The following is a 25,368-nucleotide window of genomic DNA, read 5'->3' as shown; positions in this document are numbered from 1 at the left end:
ATGTGTCTCGGTGTGTTTCTCCTTGGATTTATCCTGTATGGGACTCTCTGCACTTCTTGGACTTGACTATTTCCTTTCCTGTATTAGAGAAGTTTTCAACTCTAATTTCTTAAGATATTTTCTCAGTCCCTTTCTTTTTCTCTTCTTCTTTTTGGGACCCTTATAATTTGAATGTTGGTGCATTTGATGTTGTCCCAGAGGTCTCTGAGTCTATCCTCGATTCTTTTCACTCTTTTTACTTTATTCTTCTCTGCCGTAATTATTTCCACTATTTTATCTTCTGGGTCACTTATCCATTATTCTGCCTCAGTTATTCTACTATCGATTCCTTCCAGAGAATTTTTAATTTCATTTTTTGTGTTGTTCATCATTGTTTGTTTGCTCTTTAGTTCTTCTAGGTCCTTGTTAAACATTTCTTTTATTTTCTCCATTCTATTTCCAAGATTTTGGATCATCTTTACTATCATTATTCTGAATTCTTTTTCATTTCCTCTTCATTCATTTGTTTAGGTTGGTTTTTACTTTGCTCCTTCATCTGCTGCATATTTCTCTGTCTTCCCATCTTACTTAACTTACTGTATTTGTGGTCTCCTTTTCGCACCCTGCATGTTCGTAGTCCCTGTTGTTTTTGGTGTCTGCCCCCAGTGGGTAATGTTGGTTTAGTTGGTTTTGTAGGCTTCCTGGTGGAGGGGACTGGTGCCTGTGTTCTGGTGGATGAGGCTGGATCTTGTTTTCTGGTGGTCAGGACCTCGTCCGGTGGTGTGTTTTTGGTTATCTGTGAACTTATTATGATTTTAGGCAGCCTGTCTCCTAATGGGTGGAGTTGTGTTCCTGTCTTGCTAGTTGTTTGGCATGGGGTGTCCAGCACTGGAGCTTGGTGGTCGTTGAGTGAAGCTGGGTCTTAGCTTTGAGGCAGAGATATCTGGGAGAACTCTCACCGGTTGATATTATATGGGGCTGGGAGATCTCTGGTGGTTCAGTGTACTGAGCTTGGCTCTCCCACCTCAGAGGCTCATGCCTGACACCCAGCTGAAGCACCAAGACTGTGTCAGCCATGGGGCTCAGAAGATAAGGGAGAAAAAAAAGAAAGAAAGAAAAAATAAATAAAATAAAATAATATAGTTATTAAAATAAAAAAATTATTAAAGTAATTTAAAAATAAAGAAGAGAGCAACCAAACCAATAAACAAATCCACCAATGATAACAAGTGCTAGAAACTATACTAAGATAAAGATAAAAATCAAAGTAGTCAGTCTCACGCAGCAAACTCCAAGTCCACAGGTGCTCCCAAAATCCACCGCCTCAATTTTGGGATGATTTGTTTTCTATTCCAGTGTTCCACAGATGCAGGGTACATTGAGTTGATTTTGGAGGTTTAATCCACTGCTTCTGAGGCTGCACAGAGAAATTTCCCTTCCTCTTTGTTCGCACAGCTTCTGGGGTTCAGGTTTGGATTTGGCCCTGCCTCTGCATGTAGGTTACCCTCTGGCATCTCTTCTTCACCCAGATAGGAGTGGGTTAAAGAGCGGCTGATTAGAGGGCTCTGCCTCACTCAGGCTGGGGGGAGGGAGGGGTACGGAATGCAGGGCGGGCCTGTGGCTGCAGGGGCCCACATGGTGTTGTAACAGCCTGAGGCCCGCTGTGTGTTCTCTCAGGGAAGTTGTCCCTGGATTACGGGACCCTGGCAGTGGCTGGCTGCACAGGCTCCCCAGAAGGGGGGTGTGGATAGTGGCTTGTACACAGGCTTCTTGGTAGCTGCAGCAGCAGCCTGAGCATCTCATGCCCGTCTCTGGGGTCCGCGCTGATAGCCGCAGCTCGTGCCTGTCTCTGAAGCTCGTTTAGGCAGTGTTGTGAATCTCCTCTCCTCGTGCGCCCCAAAGCAATGGTCTGTTGAGTCTTAGGCAGTTCCAGACTTTTTCCTGGACTCCCTCCCAGTTAGTTGTGTCACACTTGCCCCCTTCAGGCTGTGTTCACGCATCCAACTCCTCTCCTCTCCCTGGGATCTGAACTCCGAAGCTTGAGCCTCAGCTCTCAGCTCTCACCCACCCCGGTGGGTGAGCAGACAAGCCTCTCAGACTGGTGAGTGCTGGTTGACACCAATCCTCTGTGTGGGAATCTGTCCGCTTTGCCCTCTGCATCCCTGTTGCTGCACTCTTCTCTGTAGCTCCGAAGCTTCCCCCCTTTTCCACCAGTGAAGGGGCTTCCTAGTGTGTGGAAACATTTCCTCCTTCACAGTTCCCTACCAGAGGTGCAGGTTCCATCCCTATTCTTTTCTCTCTGTTTTTTCTTTCTCCTTTGGCCTACCCAGGTACATGGGGAGTTTCTTGCATTTTGGGAGGTCTGAGGTCTTCTGCCAGCGTTCAGTAGGTGTGCTGTAGGAGTTGTTCCACATGAACACGTATTTTTGATGTATTTGTGAGGAGGAAGGTGATCTCCATGTCTTACTCCTCTGCCATCTTGAAGGTCTCTTGACAATACTATCTTTGAATTCTAGAATAGCCTAGAATCCTCAAACCTCAATAATATTCATAATCGATAAGAATTGAAGTGAGATATAGATTATTTAGGTAAATTCTAACAAAGTAACCATCATTAAACCGGTTAATAGGTGAGGTCATACGAAGGGTAAGACATTACACATAGAATGTCTATAATTGTCACATATTTTTCATCTTGAGGGAGAAGAGATCTTATTAGCTACCCCATGAAGGTAAATCATCTTCTTATTTTCAGTACCTTCTTACTTGGTAGGTATATTTTTTGTTTTGTCTTGTATTTTAGTATTTAATGTTGAAATTACATGAACAACTGATGAGGTGGAAGCATCTCTCACATACCTACCTCATAACATTTCTCAATAGGTACAGTTTTGTGCATAATATTCATGAGCTGAGTAATAGTAATAATGTTGTTTTTGTGATTTCAGTCACCCTTCAGTTACAAACTTTCTTTTCTGTTTAATCAGAAGATCTGGAAACTCAGTTTTCAGGAAAAAAGATAAAATACATGACAATATAATCTATCTATTACTACAGTACTCTTCAAATATGTATATATATATTTTTTGCGGTATGTGGGCCTCTCACTGTTGTGGCCTCTCCCGTTGTGGAGCACAGGCTCCGGACACGCAGGCTCAGTGGCCATAGCTCACGGGCCCAGCCGCTGCGCAGCATGTGGGATCCTCCCGGACTGGGGCACGAACCCATGTCCCCTGCATCGGCAGGCGGACTCTCAACCACTGCGCCACCAGGGAAGCCCAGAATTTATAATTTTTGAAACACTGTGATAAAATGACCCAAAGGTATGATTCTAAGTTTAATCTAAATACTTGGTCGGAAGCACTGAAGAAGTTTCCACACAATTATGTGGCTCCAGATGCATGAAGTTCATTGGCAGAACTTAACAAATCATGACACTAAGTTGTCATTCCCACTAATCATGCAAGGGTTTTGTTGAAGTTCAGCAAGTGACTTTCCATCTTTCCTGATTTCAACTGGCTACCCTTTCAAATCAAATCAAAGGAGTTTAATTATATTTATATACAAATTTTAAGAAATGTGTTCAAAATCAACAAACATGGTAGGTAATTTTTGTCTCCCAAATTTTTATGTGTGCATGTCTAAGCCCTTAATTTTCAGTAAAACAAAACAACTGAACTCAATCACCTAATGCTGGACACATTGTTAAACATGTATTTCCCAAGTTTTCTCTTATTTATTTAAAAAGTAGTTAAGGGCTTCCCTGGTGGCGCAGTGGTTGAGAGTCCGCCTGCCAATGCAAGGGATACGGGTTCGTGCCCCGGTCTGGGAAGATCCCACATGCCGCGGAGTGGCTGGGCCCGTGAGCCATGGCTGCTGAGCCTGTGTGTCTGGAGCCTGCGCTCCGCAACGGGAGAGGCCACAACAGTGAGAGGCCCACGTACCGCAAAAAAAATAAAATAAAATAAAAAAATAAATAAAAAGCAGTTAATTTCTCACACTTATACCTTGAAGGGACAGGGTGTGCGTGTGTGTGTTTAAACATCTTCTAAAAAGCATTGCTTAACCTGGCAGTATGGCTGTAGCCAGTTCTTCTGTTACCTAACTGTTCATTTACTTATTCATTATTGTATATTGCATATTCATTACTTCATATGAGGGTTGTCTTCAAATTGCAGGTTTTTAAATTTATTTATGTTTTGCAGGATTCTTCTCAGTCCTCATATTAATTTTTGGGGAGGTTTAGTTTACTTTTAGAGCTAGATAATATAATTTTAAAATCTAGTGGAAACTGTGTATCATTTAAATCTACTGAGAGCCGGTAAAAGTGTGCTGATGCCCAGTCAGTTCTGTTGTGTTACTGCCCACCCCATCCCTCAAGATATTTTCACACACATTGTGTGGAACTACTTGACATAAAACCAAACAAAGGTGCCAGTGTCAATCCATTTGTTAAATAGTAACAAAGCTAAGTTTGTTTATTTGTTCCTTCACTCCTTCTCTCCCTATTTTCTTTTTCTTCTTGTTTAAAAATTCTTTCGTAAAAGAGAAAAACACATGTAGAGTGACATTTGAGTATTTTCTTCCATGACTCCAATAAAATTATCGTGAATCCCTCTCTGGTATGACAACTCCATCTTGGAGACCATTGTGGGCTTCATCCTGACTGCAATGACATCTTTATTTTGTGTCCCTAGCACTTAGCACAGGAACCAACAGATAGAATGTATCATTTATTCATTCATTCAACAAATATTTGAATGCTAGCTATGTACCAAATTCTCTTTTAGGCATTAGGCAGCAACCAGTGCTTATTAAATGGCTGTACTAAAAGCCCTGATGGTATAAGGGATGTGATAAGATTAATTGTAAATTGATACTGCTGTCTTTCTCTTCCTGTGCCCTAGTTTTTTTTCATGGTACAGTCATTAGGTATATTTTGGAAAAAATGGCAATTGTTGTTTGCAGAATCTGTTGCAATACCACCCCTGATGCCAAAGGGGAGTTTCAATGGTTCAGTTGATCCCAGGTATGAATCCTGATTGAAGTCCCTTGTTTTATTTGGAGAGGCCCATTCAATCAGAATGCACTCATAGTTTTGATACACATATTTTGCAAACAGATGCTCTCATTATTTCGAAATCACCTTATTCATTTTTTCATTCATTCAACAGTTTTTGAGCACCTCTTATGCTTCACGCTCCCTCTTTCAAGCACTGGGTTACACTGGTGGAGAAAATAGACAGTCCTTGCCATCATGGAGCTTACATCTAATGGGGGAGATACGCACTAATCATATTATCATCCACATTTAAGCAGAATTATAACTGTGATAAGTGCAGCTATATAGTAGAGGGATTTGATCCAGTCAGTGAGATTAGGGAGGCTTCTCAGAGGAATGTTTATGAAACTGAGATCTTCAGGAAGAATCAGAGTTAGCTGGTTGAAGAGAAAGGAAAAGCCTAACAGGTGGAGTGAATGGCACATACAAAGTCCTGAGGTAGGAACAAACAGATTGTGTTTAAGGAATCAAAGGCCAGGACAGTTGTAGCCTAGAAAGCAAGGAGGCTAGAGTTATATAGAAAGGCCAGACCATGAAAGTCTTGTTAGTGTGTGAAGAATTTGGTCTTTATCATCATAATGGGAAGTCACTGAAGTGTTTTAAATGAGAGGATAATAGAATCAGATTTGCAATTTGAGAACAATCTCTCTGGTTGCATGTGGATAAACAATTTTAGGTACAAAATAACGTAAATTAGTTATGGTGCTATTTTGGCACTTCGGTGTAGAGGTCATGGCTTGGATGGTTATGGTGGTAGCAGATATGGAGAGAAATGAATGGATCTGAGGGAAATACAGGGGATAAAACCTACAGGGGTTGGTAATAGATTGGATATTTGGAATGACATAGAGCAGTATGTCAAGGATGAATTCTAGGTTTCTGGTTTGGAAAACTGAATAAATGGTATTATCATCAATGGGGTTAGGATTATGGGAAGAAGGCTAGTATGGCGTGGAGGGATCATGAGTTTGATTTAGGGACATAATATATTTGAGATGTTTTTACAACAGCCAAGTAGAGATATTAAGCTGGCAGTTGGGGGAAAAGGTCTGAAGTACAGAAGAAAAGTCTGGGCTGACGACAGCATGAGTCATTAGTATATAAGTGTTGGTAGAAGTAATGGTCATGGGTGAGATCATCTAGAGATAGAAAATAATGTGAGAGGAGAGGAGCGCATAGGTCAAAGAGTTGGGGAATTTCAACATTTAATGTTAGTGTAGAGGAGGGTGAATCTATAAAAGATACAGAGGAGAAGGAGTGGCCAGAGAGGCACGATGAGAAAAACAGGTGATTCGGTGGCATGGATATCTTGTGTGAAAACCACATAATCATAGACTTTTTGAGGTAGAATGTACTATAAAAATCATCTAGTTCAATGATTTTATTTTACTAATGAATAAACTGTGAACCAGAAAAGTGAATTGCTTAATATAATAGAAATTCTGGGATTATTCCACAGCTCATTAAGTATTAATTAACACTGCTGACTATGGAACAAGGATAATGATGGTACTCATGTTACCACTGGTAAGTGGTATGATTCTTGAACTTGAAATCAGGAGACCTTGGTTTGAATTTTTGTTCTGTCACTTTCCAGTTGAATGGCCTTTGTCACGTTTCTTAATCTCTCACAGTATTCACTTACCCATCTATAAAAATTACATGCCCATTGTGAGTTGAAGGTTAGATGATATATGTAAAAGTGCTTTATGAACTATAAAATACTACATTAGAGTATTATCCAAAGTGTTTCTACAGAAGTATGAATAAATGAGATTAACTGTAGAAATCATACATCAGACGAATTTCAAGGGGAATCTTTCTCTGCCAGATGTTTAATTATAAAGCCACAGTAAATAGCTGGGTACTGGTACAGACAAAGACCAGTCAGTGAAAGAGAGAGGAGTACAGAAAAAAGAAAAGGAGGAATTTAGTGTATGATAAAGACGGCACAACAAATAAATCCATTGCACTATTTAATATACTGTTTTGGTACCACGACCTAGCTCTTTTAGGGGAAAAAGCTGGATCTCTATCTTATTACAAAATAAATTACAGGTGAATCAAAGATAAAATTGATAATTTTGGCTAACTAAAAAATTAAATCTATATGGCAGTAAAAAAAACCCCTAGATTATAAACAAGGTTGAAAGTCAAATCTCGTTAGAGAAATATATGCAAATGAATAACAGGCAAATTTTAATATTTTAACAAGGAAAGAATTTTTTTCCCTAGATTTATATAAAAACACAAAGGCTCCAGTAAGAAAATGGGCAAGGTCATGACCAGGCAATTCACAAATGAAATTATAAAAATGACCTATTACTATAGGGAGACAGATTAAATCTTACTAGTAATCAAAGAAATGCAAACCAAAATAATAGTGAGATATCACTTCTTACCTATTGAATTAGCAACAATTAATAAGGTTTACAATGCATAGTGTTAATGCTGTAGGGGAAATAAGCATACCTATGCATACTTATATACTGGTGATAAGAATGTAAACTTGGGCACTTCTGGAGTGCAATCTAGAAATTAAAATAAATGTTAAAAATGCATAGATCACTATATTGATATAAACAAATGGTTGAATTAGTACATGGAGAAACTAGACAAACAGAAGAATTTCAAATATTCTTTAAATATTCAAAGCATAACTTGTTACTCCTCCACTTCTTATGTGTGGCCTGTACATAGTGTCTTTCTTCCAAAGAGTATAATATGGAAAAGGGAGGGAGTAACTTTACAGTGTAGAAATCTGGCCAACACTACTTCAGCCAGGTGATCAAGGTCAACAGTGGTAAGTCATGTTGATATGTACCCCACTTCATATGATGTAATGAAAATGACCCTTTTCCTCTATAGTCTTCCTCCTTAAAACCCCAAACCCCAGTCTAACCATAAGAAAAAACATCAGAAGGCCTCCAATTGTGGGACATTTCTACAAAATACCTGACTAGTATTCCTCAAAACTGTCAAGGTTATCGAAAACAAGGAAAATCTGGGGAACTGTCATAGTCTACAAGAGCCTAAGGAGACATGACAACTCTGTAATTTGCTATCCTGGATGGGATCAGGAAATGGAAAAGAACATTAAGTAAAAACAAAGGAAATCTGAATAAAATACAGAATTTGGTTAATAACAATGTATTAATATTGGATGATTAATTGCAATAAATATACTATTGTAATATAAAACGTTAATCATAGAGGAAACTGGGTGTGATGTATATGAGAACTCTATATTATCTTTGCAACTTTTCTATAAATCTAAAATGCTTCTAAAATAAAATCTTTATTAAAATTGAAGAAGAAATTTAAAAATCTCTAGAGAGAAATAAAAGCATAAACCCTATATTCTGATAATTCTACTTCTGGGAATATGTCCCAAGAATATAATCACTCAGGTGTGCAAGGATGTATCAACAAGACTGGTCATCAGAATATTGGATATAATAGTGAAAAACTGGAAACAATTTGAACATCTGTCAACAGAGGACTGGTTAAATAAAATATTGTACCTTTACGCACTATAATACTATTTATTTATTTAAAATGGCATATTTCTTCATTGATATTTAAATACCTCTATGACATATTTTTTGAGAAAAAAGTGGTAGTAAACAAGCATGTATAGTCTTATTCCACTGACAGAAAATTATATGTGTTTGTGCATGGATGATTATGCAGTTTTCATGAAAAGTACTTGGAACATCAAAATATTAAAAATGGATATATTAGTATTGAGATTTTGTGCATATTTCTTTCTCTTTATATTTCTTGAATGCCTTGACTTTTCTACTTTTTTATTATCTTTAAAACAAAAGACAATACTAAAATTATTTTCATTTTGATAACACTTTATACATTACAATTTACTTTATAGACCACTTTTGAGAGTAATTCAAGAATAACAAATTAGATTGTATAATTTTTTTGTCATTGGGATTGGATTTTAAAGACTTACTGAATATCTTCCAAATGTGCTGGTAGTACTTTTGAAAAGAAACTTAGTTTATGTTTTTCACATTGCTGAATATGTACGTTGTGCTTTATGCCTTATGCTGTTTCTCTCCATATCAGTCTTTTGCAATTTTACATATGCTCTATGAAGGATGCGCTGACCTGACATATCTGATATGTCTGGCAGGAACTGAGTGACCTCTTTAGGGCTGAGGATGTCTCTGGCATCTTGCTTTAATGACAAATAGTTGGGTTCTAATTCCCTATAATGAAGCTGGGATTCTCAATATACATACTTACAGTTTGCTCCCTTTTATTAGACTGGGTAAATAGCTGAAACATTACATGATGTCTTTGTGTGGATGTGAGGACTTCATTATGAATAACTGTCCTCAGACTGACCTCCTGAGATGTTTGTCTCTAGTGTCTTCGTCAAGAAATTTAAGAATGTCTCTTGCAGTGTTAATCACAAGAAAATCTGTTCAGATGTGCATGTTGCCCTCTGCCTGAGACAGAGGTACTCACAGGCTCTTTGTATTTGTCTGTGTAGTTTGTATTTGTGTGTGTATTTTGTGGGGTCCAGCCTCAGAGTAGTATTACTAACCCAAGCACCGATTATTGCATAAATCAGCACCTTTCAACGTCTAAACTGTGTGGGCAGTCAGTCGTGAAGTAATTCATTACTAATGACAAAGTACCAAAGTTTTTAAAAACTGGCATTTTTAAATAAATGTGAATAAATTTAAGGATATTCTTTAAATACTAAAAAAAAAAAAGAATATCTCTTGGTTTGAAGTCTAAACAATGGGCTCTCATGATGCAAATGATATAACTAAATATTCCTATTGATTTTTTAAGAGCAGGTTGGGAAGAGAAAGTAGGAAGTTGGGGAGGTGGATTGCTTTGGTAAGCCTAAAATGGAAGTTTTATGTGCATTTCCACATTTTCTGGAATATGCCCTAATTCAAGTTTTAACCCCTTGGCTTTCTTCTGGACCACGGTAATGAGCTTCTAACTAGCGTTACTGTGTGCAGGCTCTTCTCTTTATAGTATAATTTTTATATTCGGAACATGAATCTGTCAGATCCTGTTTGCATCATTCTGCCTCTAGCTCAAGACTTTCTCTCTACAAGATAAAACCCAAACATTTTAGCTAAGCACATTCTCCTCTCTATGCCTTGGCTCATATTTTAGCTGTGGTGTGCCCTACTCATTCTAAAGCTAACCTGAAAAGAGTCATCTTTTATAAGACGCTGTCTCTGATCTCCATAATTGGATATCATTTATCCTCTTACCACAAACTTACATCTGCGTTGCTCTCATGTCACATACTCACTGCATACCTTATATTATAAATATTTGTAAGCTTGTTTAATCTCCCATGTTAGACTAACCTCCATGAGGACAGATCCAATATCTACTCCACTTTTTGTATGTCCACAGCATTAGACAGGATTGATGTTTAAAAAAAGTTTATTGAAGGAACAGGAGGCTCCCACTTCTGGCATAATAAACTGATGTTCCCCAATATTAACCCTACCACTGCCTCCTGGCCTAGATTCTGTTCCCAGATTATTCTGACTCAGCTGCTTATTCTGATTAAACATTTAAATTATATACTAACTTCCCTTGCTCTAATTTAATGCTCACCAAGCACTTTTCTCAATACTTGGCTCCCAGTGTAGTTTGCCCCTAGGGGAAAAGGGTGTTAGACAAGTAGATGATTCAGTCCCCCAGCCATGATAATTCTCATTATAGATTAACTCAGTGGTTCCCAAAGTGTGGTCCCTGGACCATAGCATCAGCATCACCTGGGAACTTGTTAGAAATGCAAATTCTAACTACTGAATCAGAAACTCTGACACTGGGGCCTAGAACTCTATTTTTAATAAGCCTTCCAGGTGATTTTGCTAAAGTTTTAGAACCATTGGATTAATTTATAACCTTAGGAATCTTAGAAAACGTTAAGGGTAAGTGAGCAACCCTGAGATTGTTCAGCTCTGACTCTGCAGGGCTGAAGGCCAAACCCTGGTCTGTGATGATAAACCAGTGCTAAGGGTCTGCTTGTGAGGTTTCCTGGTAAGCAGCCTGGGGGTCTTTTCAAGTGAGAGCCCAGGCTTTCTTTGTATATTTTCTATGTCAATCATTGAACCAAAGTATGACATTCTCCAAACTATGTTAATATGTATTTTAACACCTACTACCCATATGTTTAGTTGGATAAGAAAAAAGGAAAGAAGGCAAAATGGAAAGGATTTAAAAAGACAATCTCGAGGGTAGGAAAAATGCTCAAATTGCATAAACAATAGACTTCCAATCTTTGAAGTCATAATCATAAAAAATGTTTACTCATGACCTAAAACTTTTCACTCATGATGTAAGAAAATATGAATAAGAACAAGTGTACAAATTGTACAAAGTGTACAAATTGACTTGGAAAAAGCACAATGAAACATATCTTTAACCATTTGGGGAGGAGAATATGCAGAGCATCTAGGAGTTGCAAATATATCACAAAATATTAGGTTTATTATCATAATTGTTTTATGATATAATAAAGAGGAAATGCAAATATTAACTTACCGCAGACTCAATTTTTTCACTCAAAGATCTATATTTCTGTGTAATTGGTGAACTTAGCTCATCAGTATATTGAACATTTAGTATTTGTAAGCTGCTACTGTAAAAGTAATCTTTTTGCCCTGTAAAACAAAGAAAAGGCAGGATCAATCTCACATTACTAAGTACTTTAATCTGTATTTTATACAGGATTATGGGAGGCTATGTTATACAATTAAAAAATATTTGATTCCCTTGAAAGAAAACTCTAAACTTAATATGTAACTATAATAAAATTATTTTTCTTTCAGTTTTTAAAAAGATTGGCAATGCTGGAAGTGTTAAAAATGCATGAAAATCAGAGCAGCATTATTTGAGAAATTAAATTGTTCAGTAGTGTCATAATTTTCATTCTTACTATATTTTAGGGAGATTTGTGATTACAGATTTATTCATTCAGGAAATATTAATGTCTATAATACACTATTATTCATTTATAATTAAGGAATAAAGTAATTCTGAATAGTTTTAAAAATTATTTCAAATACTATTCTTTTTAGAGGAATTAGTGACTTATTGGTTCTCTGGATTAAGCTAGAAAATAACTTCTGACAAGAAAGCTAATCTGGTTGTTCAATGTGAACTAGTTCCATCACAAAGGGTCTTCCAATGGATATATTAAGCTATGTGAAGGAAATAAAAATTCCTAAAACATACTTGTCCTTACCTTAGAAACATTATGAACATGGACATAACCTAACCTGTCTCAGGAAAAAATTCCATGCTTCCATTTGATCATTCACATACATAATTTATGCAGAGAAATACCTCAATCAGGGAAAGCATTTGAGATCATGGGGATAGGGTTGTGCGGTCCTTTGTGGCAGAAGGACAAGTCTTTCTAGGGCCATAAGTGGTCGCTGGTATACACTTTGAAGAGGACTTATTTAAGGCTTCACCCTTTGTGTTTAAGTGTGACAATACAGTGCTGTTAAGAGCGAAAATTCATTAGTTTAATCTGAAACTTGATGTTTGTTTTTCACTCTTCTGTAATTCACCTTGGACATATTTGTCTCTAGGTAATTTGATAGCAAAATGTAGTCAAAAGCAAAATTTAGCCACAACTTTATAACTAGATTGACTGAAAAGATTATTCCTAGTTACTAGAATAAATAAGTTTGTTCTTACTCAGTCTCCACACTCATACATACCCATATGCCTTCACACTCTGCCCCACCCTGCCCCAATGATTTAAATAATTTAACAGGATTATAGCAAAATTAAAAAAAAAAACTCGAAGTGTTTTTTCAGGTGAAGGAAACAGATTATAACATATATTATCTAGTGAAATTTGACACATTTTATCTACATTAAAACATCTGAAAGAATATTCACTGAGATATTAAGTTGTTTGTGAATGAGCAGGGTATATGCATTCTTTGTATTATTTCTTTGTTTCCTACTTTTATGATGTAATGAAAAATTAAAGAAACTAAGAGGAAAAAAAGGAACAGAATCCTTTTTAAAGTTTGTTTTTAAACCTCTTTCTACTTCTTAACTTCAAATTCATCTCCTATGATAATTGTTCTGCTCCTAAGATTATTTTCGGGAGACAGGTCGTGAATTAACAAATATTTAGATACATCCAACTTTTAGATGTTGAAACTTAAGGTCCTTTGCAAATTTTAAATGAAGAAGGAAATCATGGTATTAATGAAAGAACAAAACAAGTGAACTCTAGCATCAGAAAAATATTGAGTTTTTTCCCTTGGCTAGAATAATTCTTGTCTGGGTTTAATGTTGTTTAGTATACTAAAAAAGGCCAAAAGAAAAAGAAGAGAAAAAATACTGAATTAGAGAAAATATAGACATGAACATATATTCAGGGGTATATGAATAAATATATAATTATGTTGTATTAAGAAATAGAAGTGGCAATAAAAGTGAGAATGCCAAACTTTTAATCTGAAAGTATATTTAGTTAATTCATCTGAAGAGTGGTATATCCAATCTTCTGGTACTTACCAAAAGCTAAAAAGTAGACAAGTAAACCTGTGGTCACTGCCAGGATCGCCACAACTGCGATGACAACAAAACATACTATGGATGGATTCACAGATCTTGAGGCCGATGGCACCCCTGATGGCCTTAGAACAAGAGAAAAGATCAAAGACCACTCATTTCACTCAGAGAAGCAATCATTTCAGCTCTCATGATCATTTTCTGCCTTCTGAAGTCTCTTAGCTTGCACATGGCTCTATTATAGAAAAACCGATTGTTTCTTGATAGGAATATAGTTCTGGAAATGAAATCTAACTGAACAACACTCTCCTTCAACACTCTCCTTAATGGTTTTTCTTTCAATTTTTTTTTCAGCACTAAAATGTTGACATTTAGATAGTTTGATAGACAAATAAGGAAATCTGACCTCAGGTTTGCAATTGCTTTTCCTTCTTCTGCCAGTTGATGAGGTTCTCAAGAATAACAACTATTTCTGTTTTACTACAACTCCTTCTAAGACCCTATGTTGGACACTACTGTAGTAAGCTCCCTTACCTGGGCACCATCCTCAGGGATGTGCTGAAGAGAGATCATTTTGGGTGGGGAGAGGGGTGGAGGGAGTCAGACAGTAGCATTTCTCACTGTAATATTCTCCGGGTTATTAAAATGAGGATATGTCTAGAGGCTGAGAGCTGAGATCCAGGAGAGTAATAAGCACCTGTAATTAATTAGAACTATACCAGCAGCAGAGGATTTGCATAATTTTTTTCACCCATGAAATCATCAACAGCAGTGTAAGTCAGTAGATTTGTACTAACAGTATCTGGCATTATATTACGCATATAATCCAAGTACTTCCTCATGGCCTCTCTCCCTACCACACACACACTCACACTGGGGAGGTCACCAGAAGAGCTTAATGTGAATTCCTGTTTTATCCCTTGTTTGCTTGGAGATCATATTGTCATTTATCTGAGATTTTCTTCATCTGAAAAAATGGAAATAATACTTGCCTCGCAAGGCTAATTTGAAAATCAGTGAGGTTATATTAAGTGTATAAAGTATATATTTCTATTAAGTAGGTTATCCACTAGACTGTGAGAACCTTGAGGATAAAGATGGTATTCATGCATATGTTTCTGATAGTTTGTAGGGTGCCTGGCATATATAGGTGGTCCATAGATTTATGGTATTTATAAATATTTGTTGTATGTGTTAACTCCTGGGTGTGTTTTAGATTTAAAAGCCTTAACAGAACTGAAAAGCACTTACATTTATCTAGAATATAGTCAGATTTCCATTTTTTCTATTTGTTTTGCTAACATTCTGGTATAAGTGGGAATGGAATGCTCTGAGAGTCAGTGATTCCCAGACTTTAGTTTTCACAGCAGGGTTGCCTGATATTGTTTGGGCTCTACCCAACTCACATACTGATGAAAGGGCATCTCCTGGTATTTTACATTGTACCACCTGCACATTGTATGCTATGGCTATGGGACCAGTATCATTTCAGAAGATTATTGGAGGTGGACATAAACTTGCCAACTTTCAATTTTGTTGAATAAACACATTAAACATTACAAAAATTGACCACGCTCAAATATTATTTTTTAATAAAAGGGCATTTAAATTGATAAAAGTAGGAAGGACATAATCTCATAATAAATTAGATGAATAATTTAGCTCTAGCTTAATGATGTCTTTTTACTACATTGCTCTTATTTGTTCATTTTGCTATGCTAATCAAAACTGACTTTCAGTGACACTGGTCCAGAGTCCAACAGTTGGGAATGACTAACTGTAGTAATTTTCTAGTAGGATAAAATTGGCCCATTGACATTTGCTGACTTTTTGAGCCTCAGTTTACTCTTCTGTTTCCTACTGGGTTTGTTGTGCCAATGACATGTGGTGACAGTTGCACAGTGTTTGGCATTTGTAAGTTCAGTAAATATCAGTGGGTACTCAGCAGGGGGAGTCAAAAGAAGAGCTGGAAGCAAGCCAACCCAAATAAGTTTTATACTGATTGACCCCCTACCTCAACAACAAGGGACTGTATCAATTTACATTCCCACCAACAGTGCAAGAGGGTTCCCTTTTCTCCACACTCTCTCCAGCATTTACTGTTTGTAGATTTGTTGCCATTCTGACCGGTGTGAGGTGATACCTCATTGTAGTTTTGATTTTCATTTCTCTAATGATTAGTCATACTGAGCATTCTTTCATGTGTTTGTTGACTATCTGTATATCTTCTTTGGAGAAATGTCTATTTAGATTTTCTGCCCATTTCTAGATTGGGTTGTTTGTTTTTTTGATATTGAGCTGCATGAGCTGCTTGTAAATTTTGGACATTAATCCTTTGTCAGTTGCTTCATTTGCAAATATTTTCTCCCATTCTGAGGGTTATCTTTTCGTCTTGTTTATGTTTTCCTTTGCTGTGCAAAAGCTTTTAAGTTTCATTAGGTCCCATTTGTTTATTTTTGTTTTTATTTCCATTTCTCTAGGAGGTGGTTCAAAAAGGATCTTGCTGTGATTTATGTCATAGAGTGTTCATCTATGTTTTCCTCTAAGAGTTTTATAGTGTCTGGTCTTACATTTAGGTCTTTAATCCATTTTGAGTTTACTTTTGTGTATGGTGTTAGGGAGTGTTCTAAGTTCATTCTTTTACATGTAGCTGTCCAGTTTTCCCAGCACCACTTATTGAAGAGGCTTTCTTTTCTTCATTGTATATTCTTGCCTCCTTTATCAAAAATAAGGTGACAGAGTGAAGTAAGTCAGAAAGAGAAAAACAAATACCGTATGCTAACACATATATATGGAATCTAAAAAAAAAATAAAAATAAAGTGGTCTGAAGAACCTAGGGGCAGTACAGGAATAAAGACGCAGATGTAGAGAATGGACTTGAGGACATGGGGTGGGGGGAAGGGTAGGTTGGGATGAAGTGAAAGAGTGGCATGGACTAATATATACTACCAAATGTAAAATAGATAGCTAGTGGCAAGCAGCTGCATAGCACAGGGAGATCAGCTCGGTGCTTTGTGACCACCTAGAGGGATGGGAGAGGGAGGGTGAGAGGGAGACCCAAGAGGAAGGAGATATGGGGATATATGTATATGTATAGCTGATTCACTTTGTTATAAAGCAGAAACTAACACACCATTATAAAGCAATTATACTCCAATAAAGATGTTTAAAAAAAAAAACCCCAAACAAGGGACTGACTGTATTTCCAGAGGTGAATAGAAGTATCAAGATTTACGAGTGTAGAATGAGAAGTTACTAAAAAACAAGCCTTAAATTGGAAGCCAAAATACCAAAAAGCAAAAACCATAGGCTAGAGTCAGCATATGCTTTAGCTTGGATGAGCCTCCCATGGGAATGGCTTTAGAACCAACCTTGCTTCAGTTCATGGAAAACATATTAAACCCAATGGCTAAAAAGCACCATGAGACATGTGACTCAATAAACAAAGGGTGTGGAGCTCAAATTACCTTAATCTCACAAGCCATAATTAATTACATAAGAATAGGTTGTTCCACCTTGTAGAAACTGCTGAAGAAATATCTGCTCTCTTGTTAGCAGTGCAGCTTGTCATTGAACCTCTGTATGTGGCTGATTATAAAGCTTATGCCAACACACACTGAATTGTGTACAATATTTGCTCTGCAAACTATTAGAGAAAATATATTTGCTAACACTGTCTGAATTTTGACTCATATTCAGTGGAAATCTTCAAGCAAATACTTTGCTTTTAAAGCATGATCCTGATTAGTAAAATTTTTAGTGGTTGTGTTTAAACAGCAAAACAAATATGCAGTTGTGAAATATTTAACCAGCTTCCACCTCCTTCTTTCTCTCTCTCATTGACTTGGAAAATTACATGAATTTAGAAAACTTATTCTGTGCTCTTATTATGAGAACCTAAGTGTCAGACTTTATACATGCTTATTGCCTATCTTCATATTAGTCTTGTAAGATGGGTATTATGATCCCTATTTGGAATATAGGAAAACTGAGGTTCAGAAAGTAAATAACTCAGGAATGACAGAGCTGGAAATGGAAACCAGGGTGGTTAGAATAAAAGAACATGGGCTTCCTCTGATGTAGACTTCCTCCCTCACACTATAGAGATGGAAAAAATTTGGGGACTCCTATCTCTTGTGACATCACTTGGAGGAAGCAAAGGGAATCAACATCTATTGAGTGCTTATTAAATTGAGTGCTAGGATTTTGTTCTTACACATAGTAAATGTGTAATAAAATAATTGTTGATTTAATTTTAATTTGAAATTACACCTTACATTACTATATCAGATTTATGTAGGAATACTAGTTAACTTCTGCCATTGACACATAGTTAGAAGCAATATATGGTTGTGGATTAATAGAGTCACTTGGCAATAACTTTTCATTATTTGTAAGAATAGAGGAAAACAGCGACAGGGTAATGGCAAATTCAGATATACATAGTATGTCCGTAGAGGACTTTTAGACAATTTTGTGTCCATTTAAATAAGATTTTAGGTATGATAGTAACAGAGATTTGGTCCACGGTTGTTTTCTCCTGATGTGTATTCTTCCTCAATGATCCCATCCTATGCCCTGGTTTCAGCAAACATATAATAAGGTAATATTTTCTAAGATAGATCTTCAGCCCAGACTTCTGTCTTTGAGCTCTACATCATTATTTTCAATTATGCATTGGACATCTTATGGATGTTTTAGAACCTCCTTAAATATAACAGTTCAGTTCAAAACTGAACTTGCTTTTTCTCCAGCCTGCACTCATGTCCCACTATTTCTAATATTGGTGAATGTCACTACCATCTATCTGGTACCGTTAAAGATCCAGGAATTAGCTGTACCTGCTCCCTCTTGGTAAGTTCCCACATTTGAGAGGTCATTGGTGCTTATACCTACTGCCTAAATCTTTCTGTCCATCACCTCTATCTCTTTCTTAATTCTGGCTGCTATTATTTTGTATTATGTGAAATACCTCTTAAATGTTCTCCCTTCTTCCATTATCAAGAGACATTTGGTGAGTGCCTGCAATGTTCTAGGAAAAATTTAATTTCTGGGAATACAATGAAAAGAATCATAGCACTCCTAATAATGGGGGGAGAGAAATGAGTAAGATAAATAAAGAAAAGAAAAGAAAAAATAGGAAGAAGTATAAGTATGGGGTGCTGAAAATTTAGATAGAGTGGCCAGGAAAGCCTTTGCTGAGGAGTTGACATTTGAGTAAAGATCAGAAGGAGGTGAGTGAGCAAGCCATGAATATACCAGGGGGAGAATTATCTAGGCAGATAAACAGCAGTTTGAAGGCCCTGAGCAAGGAGCTCACATGGTAAATTTGAGGACCAGCAAGAGAGACAGCTGAACTGGAGTGGAGTGAGAAAGTTAGGGGTGGTGGATACTGGAGGAAAATAAGGTCAGAAAGATAATGATCAGGGAGTCAGTGGTTTGGGGAAGATCACTTAAGGCTTTGAAAGTAAGGACTTTGGTCTTTATTCTCAGTGAGACAAAGTCTTTGAGGGTTTTGAGCAAAGACTGACCTCAGATCTATTTCTTCAATAGGATCACTCTGGGTACTTTGCGGGGAATAGTGGGCCTGGATGGTGTGGGAGACCACTTAGGAGGTCATTAAATAATCGAAGTGAGAGACGATGGTAGTTTAGACAAGGGTGGTAGCAGTGGAGGTGGTAAGAAGTAGTCAGAGTGTGGATATATTTCGAATTTAGACCCTAGAGGATTTGCTGATGATTCACTTATGAGATGTGGGAAAAAGAGAAATCCAGATCGAATTCAAAATTTTTGCCTCTTTCCAATGAATTCAAGATTTTTGCCTCTTTCCAGTCAACACTTTAAAATCCTTCAAAGGATTTAAAAAATGTAGATCTTAGGGTCTGACACCCTCCCCTTCCAATAATACCTCATTTGAAATTTTTCTATAGCTCATGAAAATCCTCAGATGGCATTCAAATCTTCCATGGCATTTAAGGCCAATCATATCACCCCTGCAGCTTCATCGTCTGCCACATCCTCACCTGCCCACTTGACCCCAGCCAGATCAAATGTCACAGCCCCTTCTGTATGTGATGTCTTTTGCGTGGAAAATGTCATACCTGGTTAATTCTCATTTTATCCTTAAAATAATTTAAATGTCTTTCATTTCCCTCCAGGTAGATACCTTTTTCTCCTCATCTGATCTCATAATGCCCAATGAATTTCTCTGTTGCAGTCCCTTATCCCCTCATGTGCATCCATAGTCTAGGCTGTAACTCATGAAAGGTAGCGATGCATCTTGTCTGCCAGGATATGCCCCATTCCTACATAATACCCATTACAGAGTCCACATCAGGCATTGCTATGGAAAAATTTATGAATGACTCTGCAAAGGGGGTTTTAAAAAATAATTTTACTATAGTTTGGAGGGACTTTATGTAAGATTGTATGCTGTGCATTCTTATTTTAAATAGTGACAAAAATATAGATCAGAGAATAATCTCTGCCATCTATTGAGTGCATACCATGTACTGGCTGAACTTTTCTACCTCATTTAATTTAATCCCTATTAAAAACCCTTATTTACAGGTAAGAAACAGAAGCTTACTCAGCTAGTAAGAGAGCTGGAATGCAAATACAGGTCTGTCAAGCTCAAACTACAAATGGCCACTTCAGATGGGAGGAAGTTTTCTGTTAATCATCACGTTGTTGTTATTAATTTCTGTCACACTTACTACCTTATTGTTGATACTAAGAAATGGAAAGTTCAAAAATATTTCTATAGCCCTTGTATTACAGGATATGCAAACACATATATTTGAGTGTGTGTATTTACATTTTATGTTGGAGTTAAGAAGAATATGAGAAATGGTTCCAAAGTAGAGGAACTTACTCTATTTTAGTCCCTTTCATTAACTTTGGATGGGGTCATGAGGCAGGCAATAGAGACTATCTAATTGAATGATTTAATTTTTTAAGTTGAGAAATACTTTGTTCAGACAAGGTCTTGAAAGGCTTGGAAGCTTAATGATTAAAACAGATGAAAATGGAGTAGCTTCTCTGTTTGATTTTGAGTTGTGGGAAAAGGACACCTTCCTATTTCCAGCAAATCACTGATCTAGTCCAACACTTTTATTTATTTATTTATTAACTTTTTTTTTTTGGTTGTTCTTGATAACCTTAGGTGTGCTCCGAAAGAAAAGAGAGACAGGATTATTCAGGATTGCACAACTGGATGATTGTATTATTCAGGATTGCACAACTGGATGATGGTAGAGTAAGTGCCATAGTTTTAAGACTTCTTGAATATGTTTGTTTTATTAAAACATGATGCATTCTGAAAACTCTGGGTTCATATGGAAGATAAGGTTCCTATCCTTGAATCACAAATCCACAACATTTTATGTGCATGTACCTTTGGAATGCACTACATTACTTTCTTTTAATTCAATGGTTTACCTTCCAACTTAACTTTATCTTGGGTAACATTTAAATAAGTTTATATTCCTTGAGGATATACAGCACTTTATACCAGTTGAGGATACAGAGACTGGGCAAGTGGTAAGGGACCTGAGCAAGCCTATACAATGATTTTTTGAGAGTTAGGAAAAGACAACTTCTCTGGGAAACAGAGACAGTGCTGTTTCTTGGTCTGCATGCAGCTCTACTCTGGGGTAGACAGCTTGTCAGGGAGCATAGGCACCATCTAGGCTTCCAGTCTCTCCCTGAACCAGCATTTCTGTGCATTGCACAAACTGCACACGTGTGTACAACAGACCTGAAATGATGTGTCAAAGCTTTGAAATCTGCTGCTAGTGGGAAAAGCCAATCTAGGATTCATTTTTTTCTCATAAAGTTTGCAAATTGATATGGACAAATGACTAATAGGTATTATGTAAGCATGTGCCTATGTTTGCATGTATGTAGTAGTTGAGTTGGGGAGTTGATGATGGTTCAGGAGAACCTGCTGCCAATGAAGCCAAGAGTGTGGGCTCAGTAGCTTCACAGGCTAGTTAAGTTCTTTCTTTCTTAGGACTCAGGCTGTATCCTGGAACTCAGGCTCTTTTTAACAGATCCAGGCCACAGATTCAACTCCATGAGAGAGTGTGGCCATAATAAGACAAATCCATCCTTATTGCTGGGGGAAAAATTAATTCCTTCCCTATGGTACTCTATTCATACTTTGTCTAATTGGTTCTAAACTTGAAGGAGTCAATTTTTCATATACTGGAAGTTCATGGACATTCTTTTTTTTTTGGAGCAGAAAAAGGTTTATTTCAGGGCCAAGCAAGGAAAATGGCCAGCTCGTGTTCAAAAGCCCAGAACTCCCATGGACATTCTTTCTCCAGTTTATTATTATTATATCATTGAAATGTATTTTAAGATGTTTTACAGCAATTGTTACTTGATTAAAAAGATTCACTGAGTTCTGTTTGAGGATAGATCTTGGGCTGCATTAAACAATTATTGGAGAAGGGAAAAATTATAGATTATACTTCAGCATAGTATATCAAGTTTTAATTTACTTGGACCCAGCTACATTGAAAAATAGTTCCAGTTTTGTAATACATTCTTTGTTAATAATGTTCACTTTACATTTCTGCAATAAGTAAGGAAATTAAAAATTATTTCTTTTTGAGATTTCCTTCATTCTAATATCAGTCATGTTTTTGAAATGAAAGACCTGAGATATAAAAGATTCCTTTCATTGACTTTAAACTTCTGAGCATAGTGTTTAATTCCTGCATTGTAAAAGACTTATAAGGAGATGGAGAAAGAGAACTGGAGTTAGGAGGTGTGGATTCAGGTTCTCTCTCTGTCAAATCTAAGCTATAAGGTCCCATGTAAATCATAATTTTTTCAAACTCCAGCTGTCTTATTTTAAAAATTGATAAAACAGGGCTTCCCTGGTGGCGCAGTGGTTGAGAGTCCGCCTGCCGATGCAGGGGACACGGGTTCGTGCCGCGGTCCGGGAAGATCCCACATGCCGCGGAGCGGCCGGAGCCTGTGCTCCGCAACGGGAGAAGCCACAACAGTGAGAGGCCCGCGTACCGCAAAAAAAAAAAAAAAAAAAAATTGATAAAACAATACCTTCCCTAACCAAAGAGAACAAAATAAAATGTATGTGACAATTATTTGTAAAATTCTGAAAAAGTTTTTCAGAATATAAGGCATTATTATAGGGACAACTGAAGTATACTAGAAAGATCTCAAGAACAGAAGATTGTTATTCCAGTAACTGTTGAGTGATCTTGAATGAGTCCTTCTAACATGGTGGAGTTTCAGTTGCCCCAGCTGTACCATGGTGATAACAATACCCACCGCACAGTATTTTGTGAGAATTAAAGCAGATAATATGCATGCTATATAAACTATAAAGTGCTAAAGAAGCACAAGGCACCTTTGGAGTAAGAAGAAATTGTTTTCATTAATCAATTTAATCTTATTTATTACCCTCTGTTCATATTTAATTTATACTATCAAGAGAAGAAAATATATTTCATTTAAAATATTCAGTTTTACCTATTTACCTATTCTACTCTATCTCCACTTTTTTCAAGCTTACTTTATACACATTCTTTTTCAGAGATGACTTCTAATTTATATCTTTAGTTGTAATGTTTTTCATGAGCTCCAATTTCCTCCAACTGACACCTGGGTGTTATCATATATATACCTTAGACCAAAGGAAAGGAACATGTCCACAGCTGCCTCTACTGAAGTCCTTTTTGTAGTAGAAGAAATTTAATATTAGTTTTCTACTCTTCTTATATATTTCTACTCTTCTTATTCCTTTATTCAGAAAGATTTATTGGTTTTACATGCCTGTAATTTTGCCAGACATGTAAAAATAAATAAAATTCCTTAAATAACTTTAGAGTGATAGGTAAAAAGTGGCACATAGCACTCCAAATGCTATAGAAATTGAGAGGTCAGAGAAGTAACTTTTGGTTAAAGGAAATATAAATTGATTCCAGTCTTCATGGAAGATGTGGCATGTGAGCTATACTTTGCAAGATGGGCAGGACTTCTGAGTAGATGAAGAAACAAGAACAAAAGAGAAAGTGCAAAGTGTGCTTGGGAAATAGTAATTGGCCCTGTATTGTGCTTATAGATTAGTAAATGGAAAAATAATCTGGAAAACTAAGTCAGTCAAGATTATAGAAGACACTAAGTGTGATGGATTTGGAGTCTTTGCTTGCTTTAGGACATCACTGAGGTTTTTGAAATGAGTAGTTACAGAAAAACAGTAGTGTTGTAGAAAGGCTAATCTGGTGGCCTGATTGGGCCACAATGGGAGGGAGTTGGGAGGCAGGAGGTCTTACTGGGGAGACTAACTCATTAGTCCGTGAACGGGATAGGATGGGCCTAGGGCCTTGCAGAGACTGTAGGATGGAAAGGGAGGGATGGAGGGAAATATGGAAGATGGAAAACTAGGATCAGTCCCTGATAGAGAATTCAGTGCCAGAGGCAAGAGGAGCAAGATGAGGCTGAAGGCTCAGACTGAGTAACTTAGGAATTAGTTATTCTAGTTATATGAATAGATAATTTGAGTTTTTTCAGGTATTTTAATAATATTTAATTTTAGTAACTAGCAGTACTTGTATGATATTTCCCAGCAGTTAGCTGGAAAGGTACGTCTAACCTAAGAAAAGATCTTGGGACTGGAGGTATCCTTTCTGAAGCCATTATCTGAGAGAGAGTAATTTAAAGCTCTGAAAAAGAGAGTGTGAAACCAACTCATTTCACTAAATTTGGATTAAAAAAATACAATGTAAATGTCTAGGCAGATATGCAGAAACACATGAATTTGATTTCATAAAGAACTTCCCATTACTACAGCCTTAGGTATCCATTAATAAGTGAAAGCACTTGGCATTATGAAAATCAGTATGTGTATATAATTTAGGCGGCCATCAATTAATATCTACTAAACACATATAATTACACCATTGTCCAAAGTGAAATAATTTTTACATATGAGACTAAAAATGCAATGAACCATGACCCAGTGAAAATGAACTTTTATTGTGGCTTACAAATAGAAAAGAAAGAAATACAAAATTTTGTCTGTACTTCTTTAACTAGCCTACACTTTATTTATTTAGATTTTTTTTTTTTGGCTGTGCCGCATGGCATATGAGATCTTAGTTCCCCAACCAGGTATCGAACCCACACCCCCTGCAATGGAATCATGGAGTCTTAACCACTGGACTGCCAGGGAAGTCCTAGCTAGTCTACACTTTAAAGAGGCACGAATAGTCAAATGAATGAAACAACATAAATGACTACTCATGCTGGGTGCTTGGGTGTATGGTTATTTAAACAGTTGATTGATGGTTTAATGGAGTCGGAATTGTCCTTCAGTAGCTGATTATTCTGTGTACTTATGGCATGATATAATGAGACCAAGGTCAAAGGTTTCATCGCAGATAGATTTTCCCAACCAGTTCAGAAATATAGGTTGAGCTTTTGTTCTTATTTGCTATTTTACTGGTGTGTTCCTTTTGTAGTACAGAGCTGGCCCCCTCACCCCATAAAGAGTAAGGAATTGGAGCATCTAATTAAACAAAATGGTCTTGGCACAAGCTATACCACCAAGGTGGCACATTGATCACCCCAATTAGGGCTTCATGCTGAATGCTATGTGCTTTTCTTGTGTTGGCAATATTGTTTTTGTATATTTTAATACTTTCTTATATCTTCAAGATTAAGAATGCTGATGCTGAAATGTTTATCAGATATCCAAGATAACCTTGGATATTTATCTTGTAATATTTTGTCTCAATTTCTTGGT

General features: G+C 36.8%; 1 protein-coding gene across 1 annotated transcript in view; it reads right to left on the bottom strand.

Moving 5' to 3' along the window:
• The window catches only part of TMPRSS11D (transmembrane serine protease 11D), a 69,674-nt gene that overhangs the window by 34,085 nt on the left and 10,221 nt on the right, over nucleotides 1-25,368 (bottom strand). Inside the window, exons 2-3 of the mRNA XM_033425559.2 lie at nucleotides 13,592-13,713; nucleotides 11,591-11,709 (exon numbers count right to left, since the gene is read on the bottom strand). Coding sequence (XP_033281450.1) covers nucleotides 11,591-11,709; nucleotides 13,592-13,713 — 241 coding nt within the window. The remainder of the gene's footprint in view (nucleotides 1-11,590; nucleotides 11,710-13,591; nucleotides 13,714-25,368) is intronic.

This window comes from Orcinus orca, chromosome 4 (genome assembly GCF_937001465.1).
Source record: "Orcinus orca chromosome 4, mOrcOrc1.1, whole genome shotgun sequence".
Taxonomy (NCBI): Eukaryota; Metazoa; Chordata; class Mammalia; order Artiodactyla; family Delphinidae; genus Orcinus; species Orcinus orca.
The sequence above is the reverse complement of the archived record's forward strand: the minus strand, read 5'-3'. Positions and strand labels throughout refer to the sequence as shown.